At 41.8% G+C, this 21632-nt stretch overlaps 1 protein-coding gene across 1 annotated transcript in view; it reads left to right on the top strand.

Annotated features, from left to right (window-relative positions):
* Positions 1-21632, top strand: part of LOC124597551 (mite allergen Eur m 3-like) — a 91755-nt gene that overhangs the window by 47056 nt on the left and 23067 nt on the right. The window contains exon 2 of the mRNA XM_047135944.1: positions 20369-20507. Coding sequence (XP_046991900.1) covers positions 20369-20507 — 139 coding nt within the window. The remainder of the gene's footprint in view (positions 1-20368; positions 20508-21632) is intronic.

The following is a 21632-nucleotide window of genomic DNA, read 5'->3' as shown; positions in this document are numbered from 1 at the left end:
GGTGAGGGAGCCCCTTCGTGGGCTGGAGAGTTTGTGGTGGATTCAGAGTTGGTAGGAGGAATATATTTTTGGACGGAGTTCGTGATCTGAGAGAATGTGGGAGAATGCAGAGGGTGTGCAAGTGGAGTGTTAGTGGAAAGTGCAGCCAGAGGCGAAGCAGGATTGGAGACGACAGGGGACACCATAGAATTGTTGGAGTCGAGTTTGCAGGAGGTGTAGATTATCAGGCGGTGTACTATGTGAGTGAGGAGTCGTGGGAATGTGATGAATTAGTATTTAGGCACAACAGTCATCATCTAAAAATAGGGTGCACCATATGAAAGTGCTATATAGAACAGTAGCATTATTACGTTGTTAAAATGTCACATGTCCCCAGAACTATCTATGTCTCCATCAAAATTGTTTGTATGACAGAGATATATTCTGGAATCGTAACGGTAGTACAGTAAGATCCCTGTTTTTTCATTCGCTGACGGACAATTAAAATTTTACCACACTGTCACGCACCATGTAGTTGGTAGGAAGAAATCGAAAAAGAAATAATTGTTGGAAAGTCTTACTCAGATTATTGGAAAGTCAAAACAACTTTCGGTGAAATTAAAAACAAGAGTGGTAACAGTAAGAGTGCAACGAGAATTCCACTGTTCAATGCAGAGCAGAGAGCGGGTAAGTGGAAAGAGTACATTGAAGGTCTCTATGATGGGAAGATTTGTCTGATGAGATAGAAGAGGAAACAAAAGTCGATTTAGAAGAGACAAGGGACCCAGTAATAGAATCAGAATTTAAAAGAGTTTTGGACGACATAAGATCAAATAATGCAGATAACATTCCATTAGAATTTCTAAAATTGTTGGGAAAAGTGGCAACAAAACGACTATTCACGTTGGTGCGTACAATGTATGAGTCTGACGGGATACCATCTGAGTTTCGGAAAATATCATCCATACTATTCCGAAAACTGGAAGAGCGGAAAAGTGCGAGCGTTATCGCACAGTCAACTTAACAGTTCATGCATCCAAGTTGCTGACAGGAATATTATACACAAGAATGGAAAAGAAAATTGAGGATGTATTAGATATCGATCAGTTTGGCTTTAGGAAAGGTAAAGGCACCAGAGGGGCAATTCTGACATTGAGGTTGATAATGGAAGCAAGAGTAAAGAAAAAAGCAAGACACAATACAATTCGTCGACCTGGAAAAAGGGTTCGACAATGTTCAAAATTCGGAGAAAAATAGAGGTGAGATATATGGAGAGACGGGTAATATGCGATATGTTCAAGAACCGAGAGGGAATAATGAGAGTGGAAGACCAAGATTGAAGAGCTCGAATTAAAAATATTGTAAGGCAGAGATGTAATCTTTCACCGCTATTGTTCAAACTCTACATCGAAGAAGCAATGATGGAAGCAAAAGAAAGGTTCAGGAGTGGAATTAAAATTCAAGATGAAAGGATATCAATGATACGATTCGCTGATGACATTGCCATCTTGAGTGAAAGTGAAGAAGAATTACGTGATTTGCTGAATGGAATGAACAATCTAATGAGTACAGAATATGGATTGAAAGCAAATCGAAGAAAGACGAAAGTAATGAGAAGTAGCAGTAATGAGAACAGTGAGAAACTTAACGTTCGGCATTGTTGGTCACGAAGCAGACGAATTTCAGAAAGTCTATTACCTTGGCAGCAAAATAACCACAGATAGACAGAGAAAGGAGGACATCAAAGGCAGACTAGCACTGGCAAAAAGGGCATTCCTGCCCAAGAGAAATCTACTAATATCAAACATAGGTCTTAATTTGCGGAACAAATTTCTGAGAATGTACTTTTGGAGCAGCATTGCATGGTAGTGAAACATGAACTGTGGGAAAACTGGAACAGAGGAGAATGGAAGCGTTTGAGATGTGGTGCTTGTAACGAGTTATCCTCCTCTAGCATTACTTTTCTTCAACAGCAGTTGTTGATACCAGTATTATTTTTCGAATTTTGGACAGATGAGTATTTTCTCAATTGCTTTTCTGAACACTTTCATATAATTTTATACACAGTATGTTACATTTAAAGCTAAAATTTACGAAAATCAATTACTTTATAAAATATTTTAGTCTCGATGTTATAATCGATAAATACTAGTTTTGAATGTACAGTTAAAATATTTTTTTAGAATCATTTGAAATTACGAACTATGGGCAAACTTAAAATTTCTATTATTAATTGCGCAATACTGTCCTGGTTACTATGTTTATTTCTGGATTCATTTATGAAATAATAGTTGAAATTAATAATTTAATGGAACTAGTGGAAAGTCATTTGTTAATAAAAATTGTAAACGCATTGTAATATGGTTATTTCCGCAGAGTGAGAGAGTCGTAAGCACGCCTCTGATGTGAGCGGATGTATTTTTGTATTTTGTGCAAACAATGTGAAAAATCAAAAGACTGTGTGATATACTAAACTGTGAGAAAGAAGATTTACGTAAAAACAAAAATCTGCAACAACAATCTTCAAATTTATTTAGATCAATCCAACCGTGAGGATCTAAAATGTGACATTTTCAGGCTCAAGAATTAGACACCTAGACAGGAAGAACTGGAGTCAGCTCAGTATGACAAGCTAAGTAAACTAGAAAGTTTATTGTAATCTTCGCTCCTCTCAAATTTTTCATAAAAGACTTTACTTATTGTGGACAATAGCTGCAAGCAGGAAGGAGGGGGGGGGGGGGGGGAAGGGGGGAGGATTACATGCTGCAGACGAATATTGAAAATTAGGTGGACTGATAAGGTAAGGAATGAGGAGCTTTAGCGCAGAATCGGAGAGGAAAGGAATATGTGGAAAAAACTGGCAAGGAGAAGGGACAGGATGGTAGGACATCTGTTAAGACATCAGGAAATGACTTCCATGATACTAGAACGAGCTGTAGAGGGCAAAAACTGTAGAGGAAGACAGATATTGAAATACATCCAGCAAATAATTGAAAACGTAGGCTGCAAGGACTACTCTGAGATGAAGAGGTTGGCACAGGAGAGAAATTCATGATGAGCCGCATCAAACCAGTTAGAAGACTGATGACCTAAAAACAGAAATGCAGCTGCTGTTAAAAGCACTTTCACGTCATGCAACTTATATTTTAGATGATGGCCGCTAACAACCAGGTTGTGCACAAATACGCATGGCATACAATTTATAATGCAACAACAAAGTTGTATCGCGATCTGTTACTGTAAGTAAGTTTACGTCTGTGCAACGCTATCTGCATCTAATTGACTTTAGCGTTGTTGTTCCTTTAGTATTGTGCGTTGTAATGTTTTTAGATGCACTCGAGAATGGGCAGTGCGCGAAATTAGTAGTGCAAATAAACTATTTAAATTCACATGCTGCGACATGGTCGCGAATTGAAAAGTGACACGAATACAGAATAAATTTCCTTTACTTCACGCCTATGGTCACAATGTTTTTGTCCTCAAACTACAGTTCATTGGTACATGTAAACACAAAGAACTCTTGAAATCTGGTGTTTCGAGACAACCATACCAGATGTGGTTGCAGGAAACAAGAAAAGATGAAGTTGAATCGGCTATTACATTTGAAGGGAGATATTATGCCACCAGTCTGTGTTTAAAACTATTAAAATTCCTTTACTTCACGTCTATGGTCACAAATTTTTTGTCATCAGGCTACCGGTTTCGGTCTATAATGACCATCTTCAGATCTGTTTTATAAAACATGTCACGGCTCCAGTATATTAGAACACGTTTTTACAAAACAGATCTGAAGATTATCAATATAGACCGAAACCGGTAGCCTGATGACAAAAAATTTGTGACCATAGACGTGAAGTAAAGGAATTTTAAAATTTTTAAACACAGACTGGTGGCATAATATCTCCCTTTAAATGTAATAGCCGATTCAACTTCATCTTTTTTCTTGTTTCCTGCAACCACATCTGGTATGGTTGTCTCGAAACACCAGATTTCAAGAGTTCTTTGTGTTTACATGTACCAATGAACTTTTGATTTCAGTTATCATTACCTATTTTCTTCCCAATGTGACCGTGGTGGTCTGGTACTGGATGTCTCGGGTTCTAATCGAGATAGTGGTGGGAATTTTTTCTGTTCCTATCCATCCAGGGCGAACACAGTTGTACTTACGCTTCTGTCATATTACGTTCCGTATATATGCCTTTAATTTTGATTAGTAAAGAGCTATCAAAGAAAATAATAAAAATTTGAAGAAATATGTTATATTTGTCGTTCAAGTTGTATGCAATGGAGACATCTTGTCACGGGTGACTTACGAGATTGGCTTTAAATACCTACAGTGGAAGTGGACTCATATCTTTAATTGTTTTTTCACTACTTTGGTGTACGAATTTGCTATGATGCCATTAAATATTATTATCAGTGCGTGATGATATGAGGGACCAGAACCTATCTTCTTCCCAATGTGACCCACAACCAGAGAACTATTACTGGAGATGTCTACGAGCGTACTGTTGTTTCGCTGAACTCTAGTGGGGAACTCTACTGTCTGTACGAGTTTGTAAGATTCAAGTAAATCCATTGATACCGTTTTCTCTGGAGAACCTTCCGACTTCATGTCTTTCTAGCCTTACTTAGTGTCAAGTCTGGCGAGGAAAATCCTGTAATCTGTAACCTGTAATGAAACGTTTTTCTTTTAAAATGCAAACTCTCCTGCATTAATTTCAGATACTGACTTTACAATGCTTTGATGCACCAACTCGTTTGAATGAATGATTATATTTGACATAAATGGTCATTCCTCCCTTCTGTAACGAACTCCTTACAGAGAAATCAGATAAGATACCCATCCATAGGAGACCTTAAGGTCCTTCTCTAAAGAAATGATAGTCCGAGATACTAATAATATCAGCATAGAAATTCTCTACACTATCTCTAATTCCCCTAATCTTTTGATGAAATAAGTTTCCTGCATCTTCTCATCTCCATTTAGCATTTATTGAACGAACTTTAAGACTATTCCCAGCTTCTCCCACTGTCACTACCTAATCCTGTTTAAAACCCTTACACAAAACCCCAAGTCCTCCATCACCTCATAGGGCACAGCATTTGTTTTAAAAATACTGACGACTTGGTACTCCTCACCCATGTCTCCTGCAACAGTGGGGCTATACCGTGCCCATGACTTCTGCCTAGCAGCCCTAGCAGCAGAATTCACTTGCTTCAAACGCTGCTGTCTATCTTAGGCTCCTAACAAAACTGGCTGCCTGTTGCATCTTTCGTGCTCCTACGACTACTGGAAGTCTTTCTCCACATGACTGCCAGCTGGCCAGACCTATTCTCAGCATTCAAAATGAAATTAACGGAACGTATTTGCTTCCCATTGGCCTTATTGTCAACTGGCCATTTCGTATTTCTTCAGACTCTCTCTCCGTAGCTTCTCCACCTCTAGTCTGTGATCCACTAAGTGTGACAAATTCTTACCTACTTTCCACCATCAGTCTGTTCCTGCTACAAGTCCTGCAGCCCAAGGAGAGAGCCTCGCTAGATACCTCACTAGCTTCCCCGCTACGTTCACCTCAGTGAAACCACATGCTACGCAACTTCCAACATATCTCATAAGTCACTAACCTCACGGTCGAATTTTATCTTCCTTGAACTACTAGTAGAATACACGGAACATTCCGTACAGAAACACACGCTGTCAATCACCAGTTAAAAAGTACTGGAAATAACATGAAAGTTACATACAATAAAGAAAGATGTTTTTTCTGTTACTATTTATTTATATCTTATGGCCTTCATTGGACCAGTCTAGTCAGTTAAACAAACAATTTTCTCATACAGTTCTGTGTTTTGAAGCTTTATATACATTTCAGCAGGATAATGCACGACTGCATGTTGCAGGTCCTGTGCGGGCCTTTCTGGATACAGAAAATGTTCCACTGCTGCCCTGGCCAGCACATTCTCCAGATCTCTCACCAATTGAAAACATCTGGTCAATGGTGGCCGAGCAACTGGCTCGTCACAATACGCCAGTCACTACTCTTGATGAACTGTGGTATCGTGTTGAAGCTGCATGGGCAGCTGTACCTGCACACGCCATCCAAGCTCTGTTTGACTCAATGCCCAGGCGTATCAAGGCCGTTATGACGGCCAGAGGTGGTTGTTCCGGGTACATTACATGTCAGTTCTATTATAATATATCTGTCCAATCAATACCCGTTTATCATTTGCATTTCTTCTTGGTGTAGCAATTTTAATGACCAGTAGTGTATATTGGTTGACTACAATTCGAGTGCACCAGCGGAATTTTCTGCCTTGTGGCCGTTAGTGTTCTGGTTGCCTGCCCTGGCCACTAACGTAATTTCAGGCAGCGTTCTTTCCTCATATGTTGTCGCTTTCTAACATGGTGTGTAATTTTGACAGCTAATACATACATCATTGTGGATTATTACATTCGTAACCTTTTGTGTTTGGGTTCTCATCTACTGATTGATGGCAAGCAAGTCGTTGTGTCAGTCCGTCCTTGGCTGTCCCCTGGTTGAGTTCCAATGGAGCAAGTATAATTGGGCTCACCACCTGCCTCACCTACGTGAACGAGGGCAGACCGGCCTCCATGGAGGCTCTGAGTGCCGTTGTCTTTATTGACTTTCCCCACCGGTGTTATCCGTTTTTAGCTATTTAAAATTTAAGGCTTATATATATATATATATATATATATATATATATATATATTAATTGGAAAAATTAATTGTGGGCTTTCAGCCTTGCAACTTCTTCTTAAAATTATCTTTCAAGCTTAAACATTGCGGAATTCTGCCTTTAAAAGATTATGGTAATCTATTTTAAAATTTTGAAATTTAATTGTGGCCTTCAGCCATTTGTATTGCACCTTGCATATGTTTGTTCTATCTGCTTTGCCTTGAGGCTTTCCACCTAGCTGTGATACATGTTTTTTTAATTATGTTATTTGCTATTTTAATTGAATTTTTGTCTTGTTGATTTTTAAGATTTCTTGTTTGGAGGCCTTCAGCGTGAAAGAGCTGCATTTGGTAAAGGTTCGGCTATGTGCCGCTTTGGCTGTAAATGTCTTATTAAATTACAATAAAGTACAATTAGAAGGTCTTCAGTGACTGAAATGTACTGAAAGAAACTACTAAACAGTTGAAACAGAACTTGTCCAACGGTGATCTGCATTTGCAGTCATTCTGTAACAAGCAGGGCTTTGCAAAATAGATAAAGTAACAAGACGCTCTTTAACCTGACTGGCATCTATTATGAGTTACAGTTCAATAGTTTTACAATGAGATGCGCATTTCGAGATGCATCACGACCTGATTCGCCAAAAAGTTAGTGTTTGAATTATCTGCTTTTAGTTTTGAGCTCGAACGGGCGGTGCATCGTCTTTAATAAATGATCAGACTTTCGCAGCCACTTCTTGTTATATTGCCCCGGAGGAGCTTTTTCGCATTCATCAACCGGTGACTGCATGATTGACAAAAAAATGGTTCAATAGGCTCTAAGCACTATGGGACTAAACATCTGAGGTCATAAGTCCCCTAGACTTAGAACTACTTAAACCTAACTAACCTACGGACAGCACACACATCCATGCCCGAGGCAGGGTTCGAACCTACGACCGTAGCAGCAGCGCGGTTCCAGACTGAAGCGCCTAGAACCGCTCGGCCACAGCGGCCAGCGCATGATTGACAATCTGACATTTCTCCAGCACCATTGGATGGCGTTCTCAAACAATTATCTTCCGTTGTTGGTCGTGGACGGTGTTATCTGTCAGTAACAGCGTAAGCACAGATAAGCATTACGGCAGTGTTACGATGTGTCTCAGTTAAACGTGGAAAGGGGAATCACTGGCTGTCTGTAGGACTGGCTAATTAATCTGATAACAGAACAAACCGACGAACGCTGTTTTCAACCGATGGACGTTGATATCGTACGTCATAACGACCTCTCGAAATCTTAATTACTCGAGCTAATAATTACACATTAGCTTGATCACACGAGAACTTTGTCAGACCCTTGTAACAATCAATTAACAGTGATAACAGCGTTAATGGAGAATTATTGCCATTTGTTGCCATCCAGCTACGATGGTTGTGCGTTATAAAAGACGATGTGTATGTGTGTCTGTTGTAGGCGCATTAAGGACACCATGCTGCAGGCAGCGTTGCTTCTGTTGCTCCTGGCAGCGTCCGTGAGGTGCGCCCCAGGTGAGATCTGCGTCTGTTTATATACTACACGCTGCGACTATTAATGTGAATGGAAAAGAATCGTTTCTTTATTCTGCCGTATATTAAGGTTTCTTTAATTGACGTATGGGGCGTGAAGAATCAAGTGGAGATCGAAGAGGGAGTGAGAGTGGTGAAGATTGTCATGGCGGTAGTCATTCCCTCCCTCCACCACCCCACCCCACCCACGCATATAAAATCATTTTAATAATACGTTCACGATTTTATTTATATTTTCTAAGATTATCTTAGCGAAGTTTCGGAGAATAAAGTACCATGAAAGCTAAGGACATCAGGAAGTTACAGGTCGTGTTTAGCACAGGATAGCCGCTCGCTTGAGCGCCTGCTCATGCGGATAGGCGTTCAAACATGTGACTTTACTGATTTGGGTGATTATATAGTACAATAAACCATTGTAGTCGAACGGGCTTGACCTTCAGTATCTATATTCGCTGACGTGACATAAGTCATGGTACAACAATATACACATATGCAGATGGTAGTCGTATCGACTACACAAGGTGTAAAAGCGCAGTGCATTGACGGATCAATCATTTGTACTCAGGTGATACATGTAAAAAGGTTTTCCACATAATTATGACCGCACGACGGCAATTAACAGACTGAACGCGGAATAGTAGTTGCAGCTAGACATATGGGATGCTCCATTTCGAAAATCGATGGAGAATTCAATATTCCGAGATGCGGAGCGTCAAGAATGTTCCGAGTGTCAAAACTCTATGCATTACCTACCACCAAGGACTACCAAGATGGCTGACTGGTTAATTTGAGGAGCAGACCAAGCAGCGAGGTCATTGGTCCTATCGGAGTAGGGAAGGACGGGGAAGGAAGTCGGCCTTGCCCTTTTCAGAGGAACCATCCCGCGCATTTGCCTGAAGCGATTTAGGGGAATCACGTAAAACCTAAATCAGGATGGCCAGACACGGATTTGAACCGTCGTGGTCCCGAATGCCAGTCAAGTGTCCTAACCACTTCGCCAGTAACGACCGAGTGTATCTGTTGTGACGTGGCAAGACAGCCAAGCCACTAGGAGATAGCCGAAAGGCACGCGTTTAAGCTCACGCAGGCTGGCGTGAGGTCGGCAACTGTTAAAGGAGTTGAGTCTAGTAAAAAAAGTACGTAGCTTCTGGAATACTTCATTTTAATCCATAATTGGTGAACATCGGTCTGACGGTACATGCATCACAAGATTAATAGCAAATGATAATGGCGCCTTGCTAGGTCGTAGCAAACGACGTAGCTGAAGGCTATGCTAAACTATCGTCTCGGCAAATGAGAGCGCATTTTGTCAGTGAACCATCGCTAGCAAAGTCGGCTGTACAACTGGGGAGAGTGCTAGGAAGTGTCTCTAGACCTGCCGTGTGGCGGCGCTCGGTCTGCAATCACTGACAGTGGCGACACGCGGGTCCGACGTATACTAACGGACCGCGGCCGATTTAAAGGCTACCACCTAGCAAGTGTGGTGTCTGACGGTGACACCACAGTATCTGCGTTTGCATAAAGTTGCCAGTGCTAACAGACGAGCAACACTCTGTGAAACAATCTTAGAAATGAATGTGAGACGTACGACGAACGTATTCGTTAGGACAGTGCGACGAAATTTGGTGGTGATGGGATATGGCTACAGACGACCTATGCGTGTGCCCTTTCTAACAGCACAACATCGCCTGCAGTGTCTCTCCTGCTCTCATCACCATTTAGATTGGACCCTAGACGTCTGGAAAACCGTGGTCTGGTCAGATGAGTCAAGATTTCAGTTGGTAAAAGCTGATTTTAGGGTTCGAGTATGGCGAAGACGCCACGAAGCTATGGACCCAAGTTGTCAACAACACACTGCGCAAGCTGGTGGTGGCTCCATAATGGTGTGGTCTGTCTTTACTTGGAATGTACTGAGTCCGCTGGTCCAATTCAATCGTTCGTTGACTGAAAATGATTATGTTAGGCTGGTTGGAGACCATCTGTAGCCATTCATGTAGGTCATGTTCCCAAACGAGCATGTAATTTTTATCGTTGATAATGCCCCTTGTGAGAGGACTGCAGTTGTTCGCGATTGATTTTAAGAACATTCTGGACAATTCTAGGGAATGGTCTGACCACCCAGATTACCCGAAATGGAACCCATCGAACAAAATTGGTTCAAATGGCTCTGAGCACTATGGGACTCAACTGCTGTGGTTATCAGTCCCCTAGAACTTAGAACTACTTAAACCTAACTAACCTAAGGACATCACACACATCCATGCCCGAGGCAGGATTCGAACCTGCGACCGTAGCAGTCGCACGGTTCCGGACTGAAGCAACTAGAACCGCGAGACCACCGCGGCCGGCGAACCCATCGAACATTTATGGGACATAATCGAGTGGTCAAATCGAGTACAAAATCCTGCACAGGCACCGCTTGAGCTATTATGAAGGGCTGTAGAGGCAGCATGGCTCAATATTTCTTCAGGAGCGTCCAACGACTTGTTGAATCCATGCCACGTGGAGTTGCTTCAGTCGGCGGAGCAAAAGGAGGTTCGACACAACAGTAGGAGTGATCCCACAACTTTTGTCACTCCAGTGTAAAGTGAGTGGCTCACGGATATAGATGAAGATTTTGAACAAAGTTGGATTCCGATGATCGTGAATATGTCCAGATATCTTACTATGTGGAGCACTGAAAGCAGCGCCTGGGGAAGAACTCTTAAATGGCAGTCTCACTACCGGGACATAGTAATCTATACAAATATACACTTAAATAACGCAGAATAAATATCCAGCGTTTGTAATGTACATAAGCGGGCGTGATATCATTGTACGAAACACACATAGTAAATGTACGATCTGTTGCAGGTGGCGCAGAGCAGCGGAAGGTTTCGGTGCTTCAGGGACGCATAGTCAATGGCGAAGAAGCAGAACCAGGCGAGTTCCCTCATATGGAGAGTACTGGTACCTAAATAGCCAGAAAAATACATAACGGATGTCAACTAAACGCACTAAAAGAGGAAGTCCACATGGTGCCGACCAGGTATCCATTACATTACAAAATTGCTATTGCTACTAATAATTATTTTAATACGTTACAACTTACCGGAAACACTCTACTCACTAAGCCGGCCGAAGTGGCCGTGCGGTTAAAGGCGCTGCAGTCTGGAACCGCAAGACCGCTACGGTCGCAGGTTCGAATCCTGCCTCGGGCATGGATGTTTGTGATGTCCTTAGGTTAGTTAGGTTTAACTAGTTCTAAGTTCTAGGGGACTAATGACCTCAGCAGTTGAGTCCCATAGTGCTCAGAGCCATTTGAACCATTTTTGAACTACTCACTAATTTGTCATAAAGGAATAAACGAGTCTTCAGATACCTGTAGCTATAAGTGTTTAACAGCAAAACTTCTTTGTAACTTCAATATCTGTCGCCATGTTTGTGTGCGCTGAAGAAGGGAACCGACTGTGTGTAGCAAAATAACTGGAAACCATCGGTAAAGACTGATATCGAACACAATCGAATCACGGTAAGCCAAAGTTCAAGGGACCAGAAATTATGCCTAGCTTACAGAAGTTTCTCACATATAGAGCTTCAGAAGGAGCTTCTATTACTTTTAGAGATTTTTGTTAAAATAGAACTCCCAGCTACTTGTCTCTTGGGGAGAGTTAAGAAGAGAACAAGTATGGAAAGAGTATGTGAGGAATTGAGAAATTGTGTACACTGCTACACCATCGGACGGCCGAGGTCCTATTATTTGCTCGACAGAATCTCTTGGACTTAATGTAAGTGAAACTAATAATGGCGATTCAGCTAACAGATGGAGATGCTAAGTGTGGTGTCACCGCCAGACACCACACTTGCTAGGTGGTAGCCTTTAAATCGCCCGCGGTCCGTTAGTATACGTCGGACCCGCGTGTCGCCACTGTCAGTGATTGCAGACCGAGCGCCACCACACGGCAGGTCTCGAGAGACGTTCTAGCACTCGCCCCAGTTGTACAGCCGACGTTAATAGCAATGGTTCACTGACAAATTACGCTCTCATTTGCCGAGACGATAGTTAGCATAGCCTTCAGCTACGTCATTTGGTACGACCTAGCAAGGCGCCATTACCAGTTAATATTGAAATTATAAAACACGTACCGTCAAGAGCGATGTTCTCCAATTATGGATTAAAGTTAAGTATTATATCAACTACGTACTTTATTTGCTACTATTAATTCCCTTAACTGTTCCAGACCTCGCGCCAGCCTGCGTGAGCTTAAGCGCGTGCCTTTCGGCTACCTCCGAGTGGCTTGGCTGTCTTGCCACGCCACTACACTAAGCACAAAAACGCCGTTAGTGTCAGGGTATATGGCAGCAAGATGGAACAAACGCCAACTAGGATCATCCAAATGACAGAGAGGCACACATCACGCTTCGTAACAGGTCAGTGGAAGGCCTGGCCAAGAAGCCACTAGTCGCGCAGCGTTCCAGAGAAAACGTCGAGTGTAACATAAATAAATCTGCTAACCACTCTGATGCAACAGGACGACCTATAAAGTGGAAGAGTCATGCGATTAACACTGGCGAGAGTGATGTGAGATTATACTGAAAATATTGTAAGAAAATTACTCAGAGGAGCTGGAGAACTTACTCTTGAGGACAACATTTCGAATTCGCTATCGTGGAGTAGGGAACCAGTGACCAATAGGCTGTGATAACATCACTGACTACAGGTGATTTGTAGAGGTCTAGGGCGTGCCTTGCAGTATGACTTGCAGTTCACTACCCTTAGTATGGTTGCGGGTTTAAGATGGTGACCCAGCATGGAAACAATACTGGTTGAATAATCCCTTTACTTCATAATAAGGAGGATAGAGAAGAAAATACTGGGAAGCGGACAGTTCCCTTTGTGACTTAGGCGGCCTCTGCCAGTGAGGTGTGCGAAGTATTGTTTACTAATACGTAGATGGTATTACTTAAACTACTTTGATAAGTGACGTAGGTTAAATTTTAAATAAGACAAATCCAGACAAAAATGGCATTATCTAATAATAACTAAGAAATCTAACGTCCCATACTATTATGTCAACAAACGTGTTATAAGACAAATTTATACTTCACTATACTAACCAGTGGCACATAGGCCTAACACTCATGTAATTTAGATGATAGAGCGACATGAATAACAAAGTTAATAGAAAAATATCACATATGGGTCCAGAATGAGATATTCACTCTGCAGCGGAGTGTGCACTGATATGAAACTTCCTGGCAGATTAAAACTGTGTGCCCGACCGAGACTCGAACTCGGGACCTTTGCCTTTCGCGGGCAAGTGCTCTACCAACTGAGCTACCGAAGCACGACTCACGCCCGGTACTCACAGCTTTACTTCTGCCAGTACCTCGTCTCCTACCTTCCAAACTTTACAGAAGCTCTCCTGCGAGCACTTGCCCGCGAAAGGCAAAGGTCCCGAGTTCGAGTCTCGGTCGGGCACACAGTTTTAATCTGCCAGGAAGTTTCATCACATATGGGTATTTACTGTCCTATAAAAGGTCCACTCGAAATATTTTATTCAACCATCACATACGGGAAATCTCCTACATTAAGGGACAGTTGGTAACCCTGTTACTGGCTTCGTTTGGTAAACCCAAAAGCTTTACGCACACGAACAACAAACTTCAGTTGCAGACGTTACACACAGATTTTTAATATTTAAATTCCGCTAGCGAACGTTCCATATAAGTCGGGCAACATTACACATCTTCCCACATTTGTCCCGCGAAATGACGACAAGGAAGAAATCAGAGAAAGCTCATTGTCCTCAGTCATCAGACTTCTTACTTGTCTGATGCCACGCACTACGAATTCCTCACCCGTGCCAATCTTTTAATCTCATTGTCAGAGTAGCATCTGTAACTGACGTCCACAATTATTTGCTAGATGTACTCCAATCTCTGTCTTCCTCTACAGTTGTACCTTCAAAGCTTCCTCTAGTGGCATGGAAGTTATTCCTGATATCATAACAGATGTTCAGTCATCCTGTTCATTCCTGTTATCAGTGTTTTCCACATATTCCTTTCTCCGTCGATTCTGCAGAAAACCTCCTCATTCCTTACCTCATCAGTTCACCTAACATTCAACGTTCTTCTGAAGCACCACATCTCACATGTTTAGATTATCTTCTGTTCTGGTTTTCCCACAGACCATGTTTCAATACCATACAATGCTGTCCGCCAAACGCAATTTCTCAGAAATTTCTTTCTCAAGTTAAAGCCTGTGTGTGACACTTTAGATTTCTCTTGGCCAGGAGTGCCCTTTCTGTCAGTGATAGTCTGCTTTTGATGTCCTCCTACGCTCCGTCAGTCATTGGTTATTTTACTGCCTAGATAACAGAATTCCAGTTTCTCGCTGTTCTCATTTCTGCTATTTCTCATTAGTTTCGTCTTTCTTCGATTTACTTGTAAGTTCATATTCCGTACTCAGTCCACTGTTCATTCCAATCAGCAGATCTTAGAATTCTTCTTCACGTTCACTGAACATAACAACGTCATCAACTAATCTTATAATCGCTATTCTTTCATCTTGAATTTTACTTCGACTCTTAAAACTTCCTTTAATTTCCACCACTGCTTTTTCGATGTATAGGTTGAATAATAGGAGCGAAAGACTATATACTTATCATTAGACTCTTCTTAATCCGAGCACTTCGTTCTTGTTCTTCCATTCTTATTGGTCCCTCTTGGTTCTTGTACATCCCTTTAACTTAACCCTGTTTTCCCTGAATTTCGAACATCTTGCACTGTTTTACATTTTTGAACGCTTTTCCCAGTTCAACAAATCCTATGAATGTGTCTTAGTTTTTTTTTTTTTTTTTTTTTTTGTAGTCTCACTTCAGCTATCAACTGCAACGTCGGAATTGCGTCTCTGGTGCCTTTATCTTTCTTGAGGCCAAACTGATCATTTTTTAATGGGTCCTCAATTTACTGTTGCATTCTTCAGTATATTATTGTTGTCGGAAATTTCGATGCACTAACTGTTTAGCTGATTGTGAGCCAGTTCTCACAATTGTCAGCTCTTGCAGTCTTCGGAATTCTGTGGATGATGTTTTTCCTAAAATCTAATGATATATCGCTAGCCTCATAACTTCTACACAACATAGTGAATTGTCGTTTTGTTGCCACTTCCCCAAATGATTTTAGAAATTTCGATGGAATGTTATCTATCCGTTTTGCATTGTTTGAGCTTAGGCGTCCCAAAGCTCTTTTGCATTCTATTTTGATTACTGGATCTCATATCTCCTACTAGTGGATTCCTGTTCCTTTTTCTATTACGACATCGAACAAGCCTTCGCTCTCATAGGAGCTTTCAGTGTACTCTCTCCATCTATCCGCTCTGTCCTCTGCATTAGACAGTGAATCACCATTGTACTCTTAATGCAACCTCCCTTGCTTTTAATTTCACCGAAGGCTGTTTTGACATTACTACAGTTAGTCCTTCTGACAATAATTTATTTTCCGATTTTTTGCATTTTTGATCCAGTCATTTCACCTTAGCTTCGGTGCACTTCCTATTCATTTCATTCTTAACTGACGTGTATATGTGTATTTCTAAATTTTCCTTAGCATTTTTGTACTTCCGTCTTTGGTCAATCAACGCAGGTATTTCTTCTGTTACCCCTGGTTTCTTAACAGGTACGTTCCTTATACCTATGTTTTCCTTTCCAACTTCTGTGATTACCGTTTTTAGAGATTTTCATTCCTCTTCAACTTAAGTAGCTACTGAGCTATTCATTATCGCAGTATCTATAGCATCAGATAATTTTCAGCGTATATCGTCAACACCTAGTACTACCGTATCCCACTTCATTGCATTTTGATTTTTCCTGAGTAATCTCTTAAACTTCAGCCTATTCTTCGTCGCTACTGCATTGTGATCTGAGTCTATCCGCTGCTGGGCACGCCTTACAATCCAGTATCTCATTTCCAAATCTCTGTCTGACCATGATGTAATCTAACTGAAATCTTCCCGTAGCACTCGGCCTTTTCAAAGTATACCTCCTCTTCTTGTGATTCTTGAACAGAGTATTCGCTACAGCTAGCTGAAATTTGTTACAGAACTCAATTAGTCTTTCTCGTCTCTCCTTCCTTGTCCCAAGTCCATATTCCCCTGTAACCTCTTCTTCTACTCCTTTCCCTACATCTGCATTCTAGTCCCCCATGACTATAAGATTTTCCTCCCCCTTTACATACTGTATTACCCTTTCAATGTCCTCATACACTTTCTCTATCTCTTCATCTTAAGCTTGCGACGTCGGCATATATAGCTGAACTATCGTTGACGGTGTTGGTTTGCTGTCGATTCTGATAAGAACAACCCTGTCACTGAACTGTTCACAGTAACACACTCTCTGTCCTACCTTCCTATTCACAACGAATCCCACTATTGCTATAACATTTTCTGCTGCTGTTGATATTACCCTATACTCATCTGACCAGAAATCCTTGTGTTCTTTCTATTTCACTTCACTGACCCCTACTATATCTAGACTGAACCTTTGCATTTCCCTTTTCAGATTTTCTAGCTTCTCTACCAAGTTAAAGCTTCTGACATCCCACGCCCTGACTCGTAGAACGTTATCCTTCCGTTGATTATTCAGTGTTTTTCTCAAGGTAACCTCCCTCTTGGCAGTCCCCTTCCGGAGATCCGAATGGCGGACTATTCCGGGATCTTTTGCTAATGGAGAGATCATCATGACACTTCTTCAATTACAGGCCACATGTGCTGTAGACACACGTTACGTGTCTTTAATGCAGTGGTTTCCATTGCCTTCTGCATCCTCATGGCGCTGATCACCTCTGATTCTCCCACCTTTAGGGGCAGTTTCCCACCCCTAGGACAAGGGAGTGCCCTGAACCTCTGTCCGCTCCTCCGCCCTCTTTGACAAGGCCGTTGGCAGAATGAGGGTGGCCTCTTATGCCGGAAGTCTTCGGCCGCTAATGCTGATTATTTATCACAATTTAACCAGGGACCGAAAACGTGTTTGATCATGAATCAAAGACGTTACCCCTAGACTACCAGTGCAAATACATCTATGTATCGACAAAAAGTATAGAGTGAGCAACACAAAATTAATGAAACTGAAAAGTCTTACCAATGCAGTAGCTAGAAAAGGTGAAACGTTTAACGACAGAATCCAGAAAGTTGAGCTACATATTGATCAAAAAACCAAAAAAGATCAGAAAACCAAAAAAAGTCATTGCAACGCTAATGGATAATCTCAGTTATAACAGTGCAATAGATGTGGCTGTTGTGTCCCATCGCCAACAGTAGTTTCAGCATATATGTAAATCGTCTACTGTTTCAAACCTCGTTTAGTTAATGACAACATGACGATAAAAAATAAAGTTATCAAGACATGGAAGGCTATTCTCCATAAATTACAGTTGCTGAAATAAGGACATTGCAACGAGATCATTTTGTCTTGGAAATATTGAAACCAGTAACTGAAAGTCTGAAAAAGTTCTTACACGCCACAGATTAAAGCAGAAGAGGTGGAGAAGAAGATGAAGGAAGCATTACTACCAATTCTTTTAACCATCACAGTGATGGTGAGCTAGACAGAACGTATAGGTTCAGCAAGGATAAACCATATGTCTTAGGTAAGCAGCTTATATGTTTCAATGTGCATCCAATGCAGGCTGGGAGTAAGAAATCTGAAAGAAAACCTGGTTTTTTTAATCTAATATTGTTAAAAAATGCGAACCGAACCAAGTGTTCAACGAAAGAGATAAAAAATGTATGATGAAGGATATACGAATAAAAAGCTCAAAGAATTTATATTAATTTTTGCGGATAGCACATTATACTTTAGATACCTATTCTGTTCTTTTTTTTTTTTCATTGTCACCTCCCCCTTAGCAGTCTCATCCCAGAGATCCGGCAGTTTCTCACCCCAAGGGCAACAGAGTGTCCTTAACGTGTTTCCGCGCCTCCTGCCTCTTTGACAAGGTCGTTGGTAGAATGATGTTGACTTCTTAGGTTGAAAGTCTTCGGCCGCCATTGCTGCGATGTTCAAACACGGGACAAGGTCGTTTAGATTACTAGTCAAAGACGCTGCCCCTCGCCCAGGAGTGGATCTTGAACTCATTCGGAGATTTATTCACGGTCGTTCCTCCAACACACTAGCTATGAAAAGAACAGGGAAGTTACAAGTGATGGTTTCAAAGGAAGTTCCCTACGCCACTTACCGTAACCTGGATTGCCTGGTATATATGTAGATGCTGAAGACATCCGTCTACAACCTGCACAATAAATCTGTTCCTAGCGACAAAGTGGTGGCTATTGAAATTTAACACGATTATTTATTCGATGTTTCTTATGTCTGTAGCAACTGGGAGGGACCGCAATACTTTGCGTTTCAGGTGCTGCTGCAGTGGAATGGCGCTAAGCGGTGCGGCGCCTCCATCTTGAACGAGCAGTGGGCACTCACGTCAGCTAGCTGCGTTTACATGTGAGTAGCTCCGTGTGTGACAGACGTTCTAATGACCGAATCGTGAAGGGATTGACAAAGAAAAAATTAATCAGACGTCTTGGTAAGTATTTTGACAAGTAGAGCCTGGGAATCTGGATGGAGACACACAGCGCTTGACACTTTCGCCAGACCAATATGAGGTCGCGGGCATCAAGGTACTGCTGATTTCAAGTTGGCTGATTCCGAACTGTGTGTAAAAAAGCGACGCGGTCACGTACCATCTGCAAGCAGGAAGCCCCAGTGCAATATAAGGAGGTCACCAATTGACAAGCAGAGCAAAGTTTAACAGTTCGAGAGCTCCTGCTAGGAGACGAGCCTCGGTTGTCCAGAAAATATGTGAGTGATAGAATCTATCCAAGTAAGCTTTTGCACTAAGAAAGAGTTGCATTCTTGCTGCACGTACCTCTGGACAGTGGGTGGTTAGTCTATCATGGCGTGGTTGTACCTATAACTGATTGTCACAGTGAGACGTGCAACGGAACCTGAGGGTTGCATCTGAGCAATAAGAAACTGGCTCCTTTTGATGATTCAAGTCAAACTGATGGGCCAGGGAAGCAATTTGTTCTACCAATTTGAGTATCTAGTAAGCCTCGTCAATAATCTACCCTTATTGAAATTATTTGAGCAATAAGGAACTGGCTCCTTTTCGTGATTCTATTCAAAGTTATAAGCTAGGGAAGCTATTTGTTCTAGTAATTTGAGTATCTGGTAAGCGTCGTCTATCACAACGTACGCTCATGGAAATTATGACCCAGTGTCTGTGCCCTTCGACATGTTCATGTAAATTGGGGAAGAAGCAATAAAATCAGACCAAGGTACCTACCCAGATGCTCGTTTCTCCATTTCTACAGCTACGTCTACATGGATACTCTGCAAATCACACTTAAGTGACTGGCAGAGGGTTCATCGAACCACCTTTACAATGCTCTATTATTTCAATCTCGTATACCGCGCGTAGAAAACGAACACCTATATCGTTCCGTTGCGAGCTTTGTTTCCCTTATTTTATTGTTATGTTCTTTCTGCCTATGTAGGTCGGTGTCAACATGCCGTGCACCCATGTTTTCTATCTTCTATGCAGTTTTCTGGGGCATTTATGTCCCACTACATACTAATTATGTAGCCAGAAGAATAACTGAGGTGTGTAGAAATGATTCAAAACAATGTCTATGATGATTTACCTTAAACTTAGGCACTGTGACACCTATAGATACACACCGCCCCATTTGATTTCTCACAGCCTTCTAAATACCCACCCAATGATCCGTAATACTCTCTCCAAGTTCAAAAAGGCAACTCGGTAAATGCCAGCACTAGACAGATATGAGATACAGACGTCCCATCGCCCAAAAGTGCACATTATTTCAGTGGGACACACGTATCTCATAAACCACGCAAGAGTCAATGTTAACAGGCGTAGGAAGGCGAGACCACATCAACTCCAATATGACCAAACCGAGCTAAAAATAATCTGTGTTGTTCAAACGAGCATTCGCGTTACAGACAGCTTAACTTTTAGTTACTGCCTAATATAACACATCTCTCTAAGCACTGTCCACCTGAAAATAGTCCTAGCTAACTGTAACAGTTGGCACCTAGTTCTCTTCTGCAAAGATGTGACGCAACCTTGATTTCTTTTGGCAGCACCTACGGCACCTATGAAGCGTTGTCTGGTACCATCAACCTGAACGAGGGGGGCACGAGACACGCGGTGACGGAGATTCATAGTCATCTGGGCTACAGTCCTGATGATTCCTGGCTCAACGACATCGCTGTTTTCAAGGTAAGCGTAAAAAGTCTTTGGTAGTCTGCTTACATATCGAGAGAGGTCAGTAATATTGGACAACACTTCAACTGCACAGATTTAAAAATTAAATACACAAATAAGACCGGGATTTATGGAAAACTGAGAAAGCGGCGTTCACCTACCATTGGAAACAGCTGACAGGAGGACAGTGGAATTATTGAAAGGACTCCAGAAAAACGGAAGACATAAGAAACAGCCTCGAGCAGGGTTGAAAATACACCAACATAATGAAACTGATAGTAGTAACACCATACTTATACGACTTTCCTTCCCGATAATCCGCTTCACGTGTTCATAATATGACGTGCAAGAACTTTCGACACAGTACGGTCAAATTGCGCAACTCCCTTATGTGAAATAGTTAGTGAGATCCTTGAAGTCACTGGGAGAGAAAGAAAGAGTAGTAAGGAGAAGTTGCCTATAGGATCTCAAGAGGGCCGCAGCGAATAATGTCCCTCCACATACACAGAAATCAGTAACTACAAAACTAAAAGCCTTGTGACCTGGCCGGCCGGTGTGGCCAAGCGGTTAAAGGCGCTACAGTCTGGAACCGCGTGGCCGCTACGGTCGCAGGTTCGAATCCTGCCTCGGGCATGGATGTGTGTGATGTCCTTAGGTTAGTTAGGTTAACGTAGTTCTAAGTTCTAGGGGACTGATGACCTTAGAAGTTAAGTCCCATATTGCTCAGAGCCATTTGAACCATTTTGAACCTTGTGACCTGGCGAAACTCCCACACTTCACATAAAAGGTGACATACATAACATTTTGACAGAGAAACGCCAGATTACGGGAAAGATTCTAGATTCCAAACAGATTGGATGATGGCTTCAGACTAAAACCCCAAAAAGAACAGGAAAATTATGTAACCTCATTTAGGTATCCGAAAAATATTATTAAATCTTTATAGGCATACCCGTAGACTTCCATCAGCAGGACCTACGTAAAAAGTATTAACATGCACTGAACGACTGAAAGTTATAATTTAAACGAAACTGGACTGTAGCTGCCTGAAGGCTTATATGTGGTCCAATGACTTTAAATTGTACCTCTTTTAAATTTATGCAAATAAGGTAAGTTCATCAAGGGCCCAATGCGGCTCTT

Source organism: Schistocerca americana, chromosome 1, assembly GCF_021461395.2.
Source record: "Schistocerca americana isolate TAMUIC-IGC-003095 chromosome 1, iqSchAmer2.1, whole genome shotgun sequence".
Classification (NCBI taxonomy): domain Eukaryota; kingdom Metazoa; phylum Arthropoda; class Insecta; order Orthoptera; family Acrididae; genus Schistocerca; species Schistocerca americana.
The sequence above is the reverse complement of the archived record's forward strand: the minus strand, read 5'-3'. Positions and strand labels throughout refer to the sequence as shown.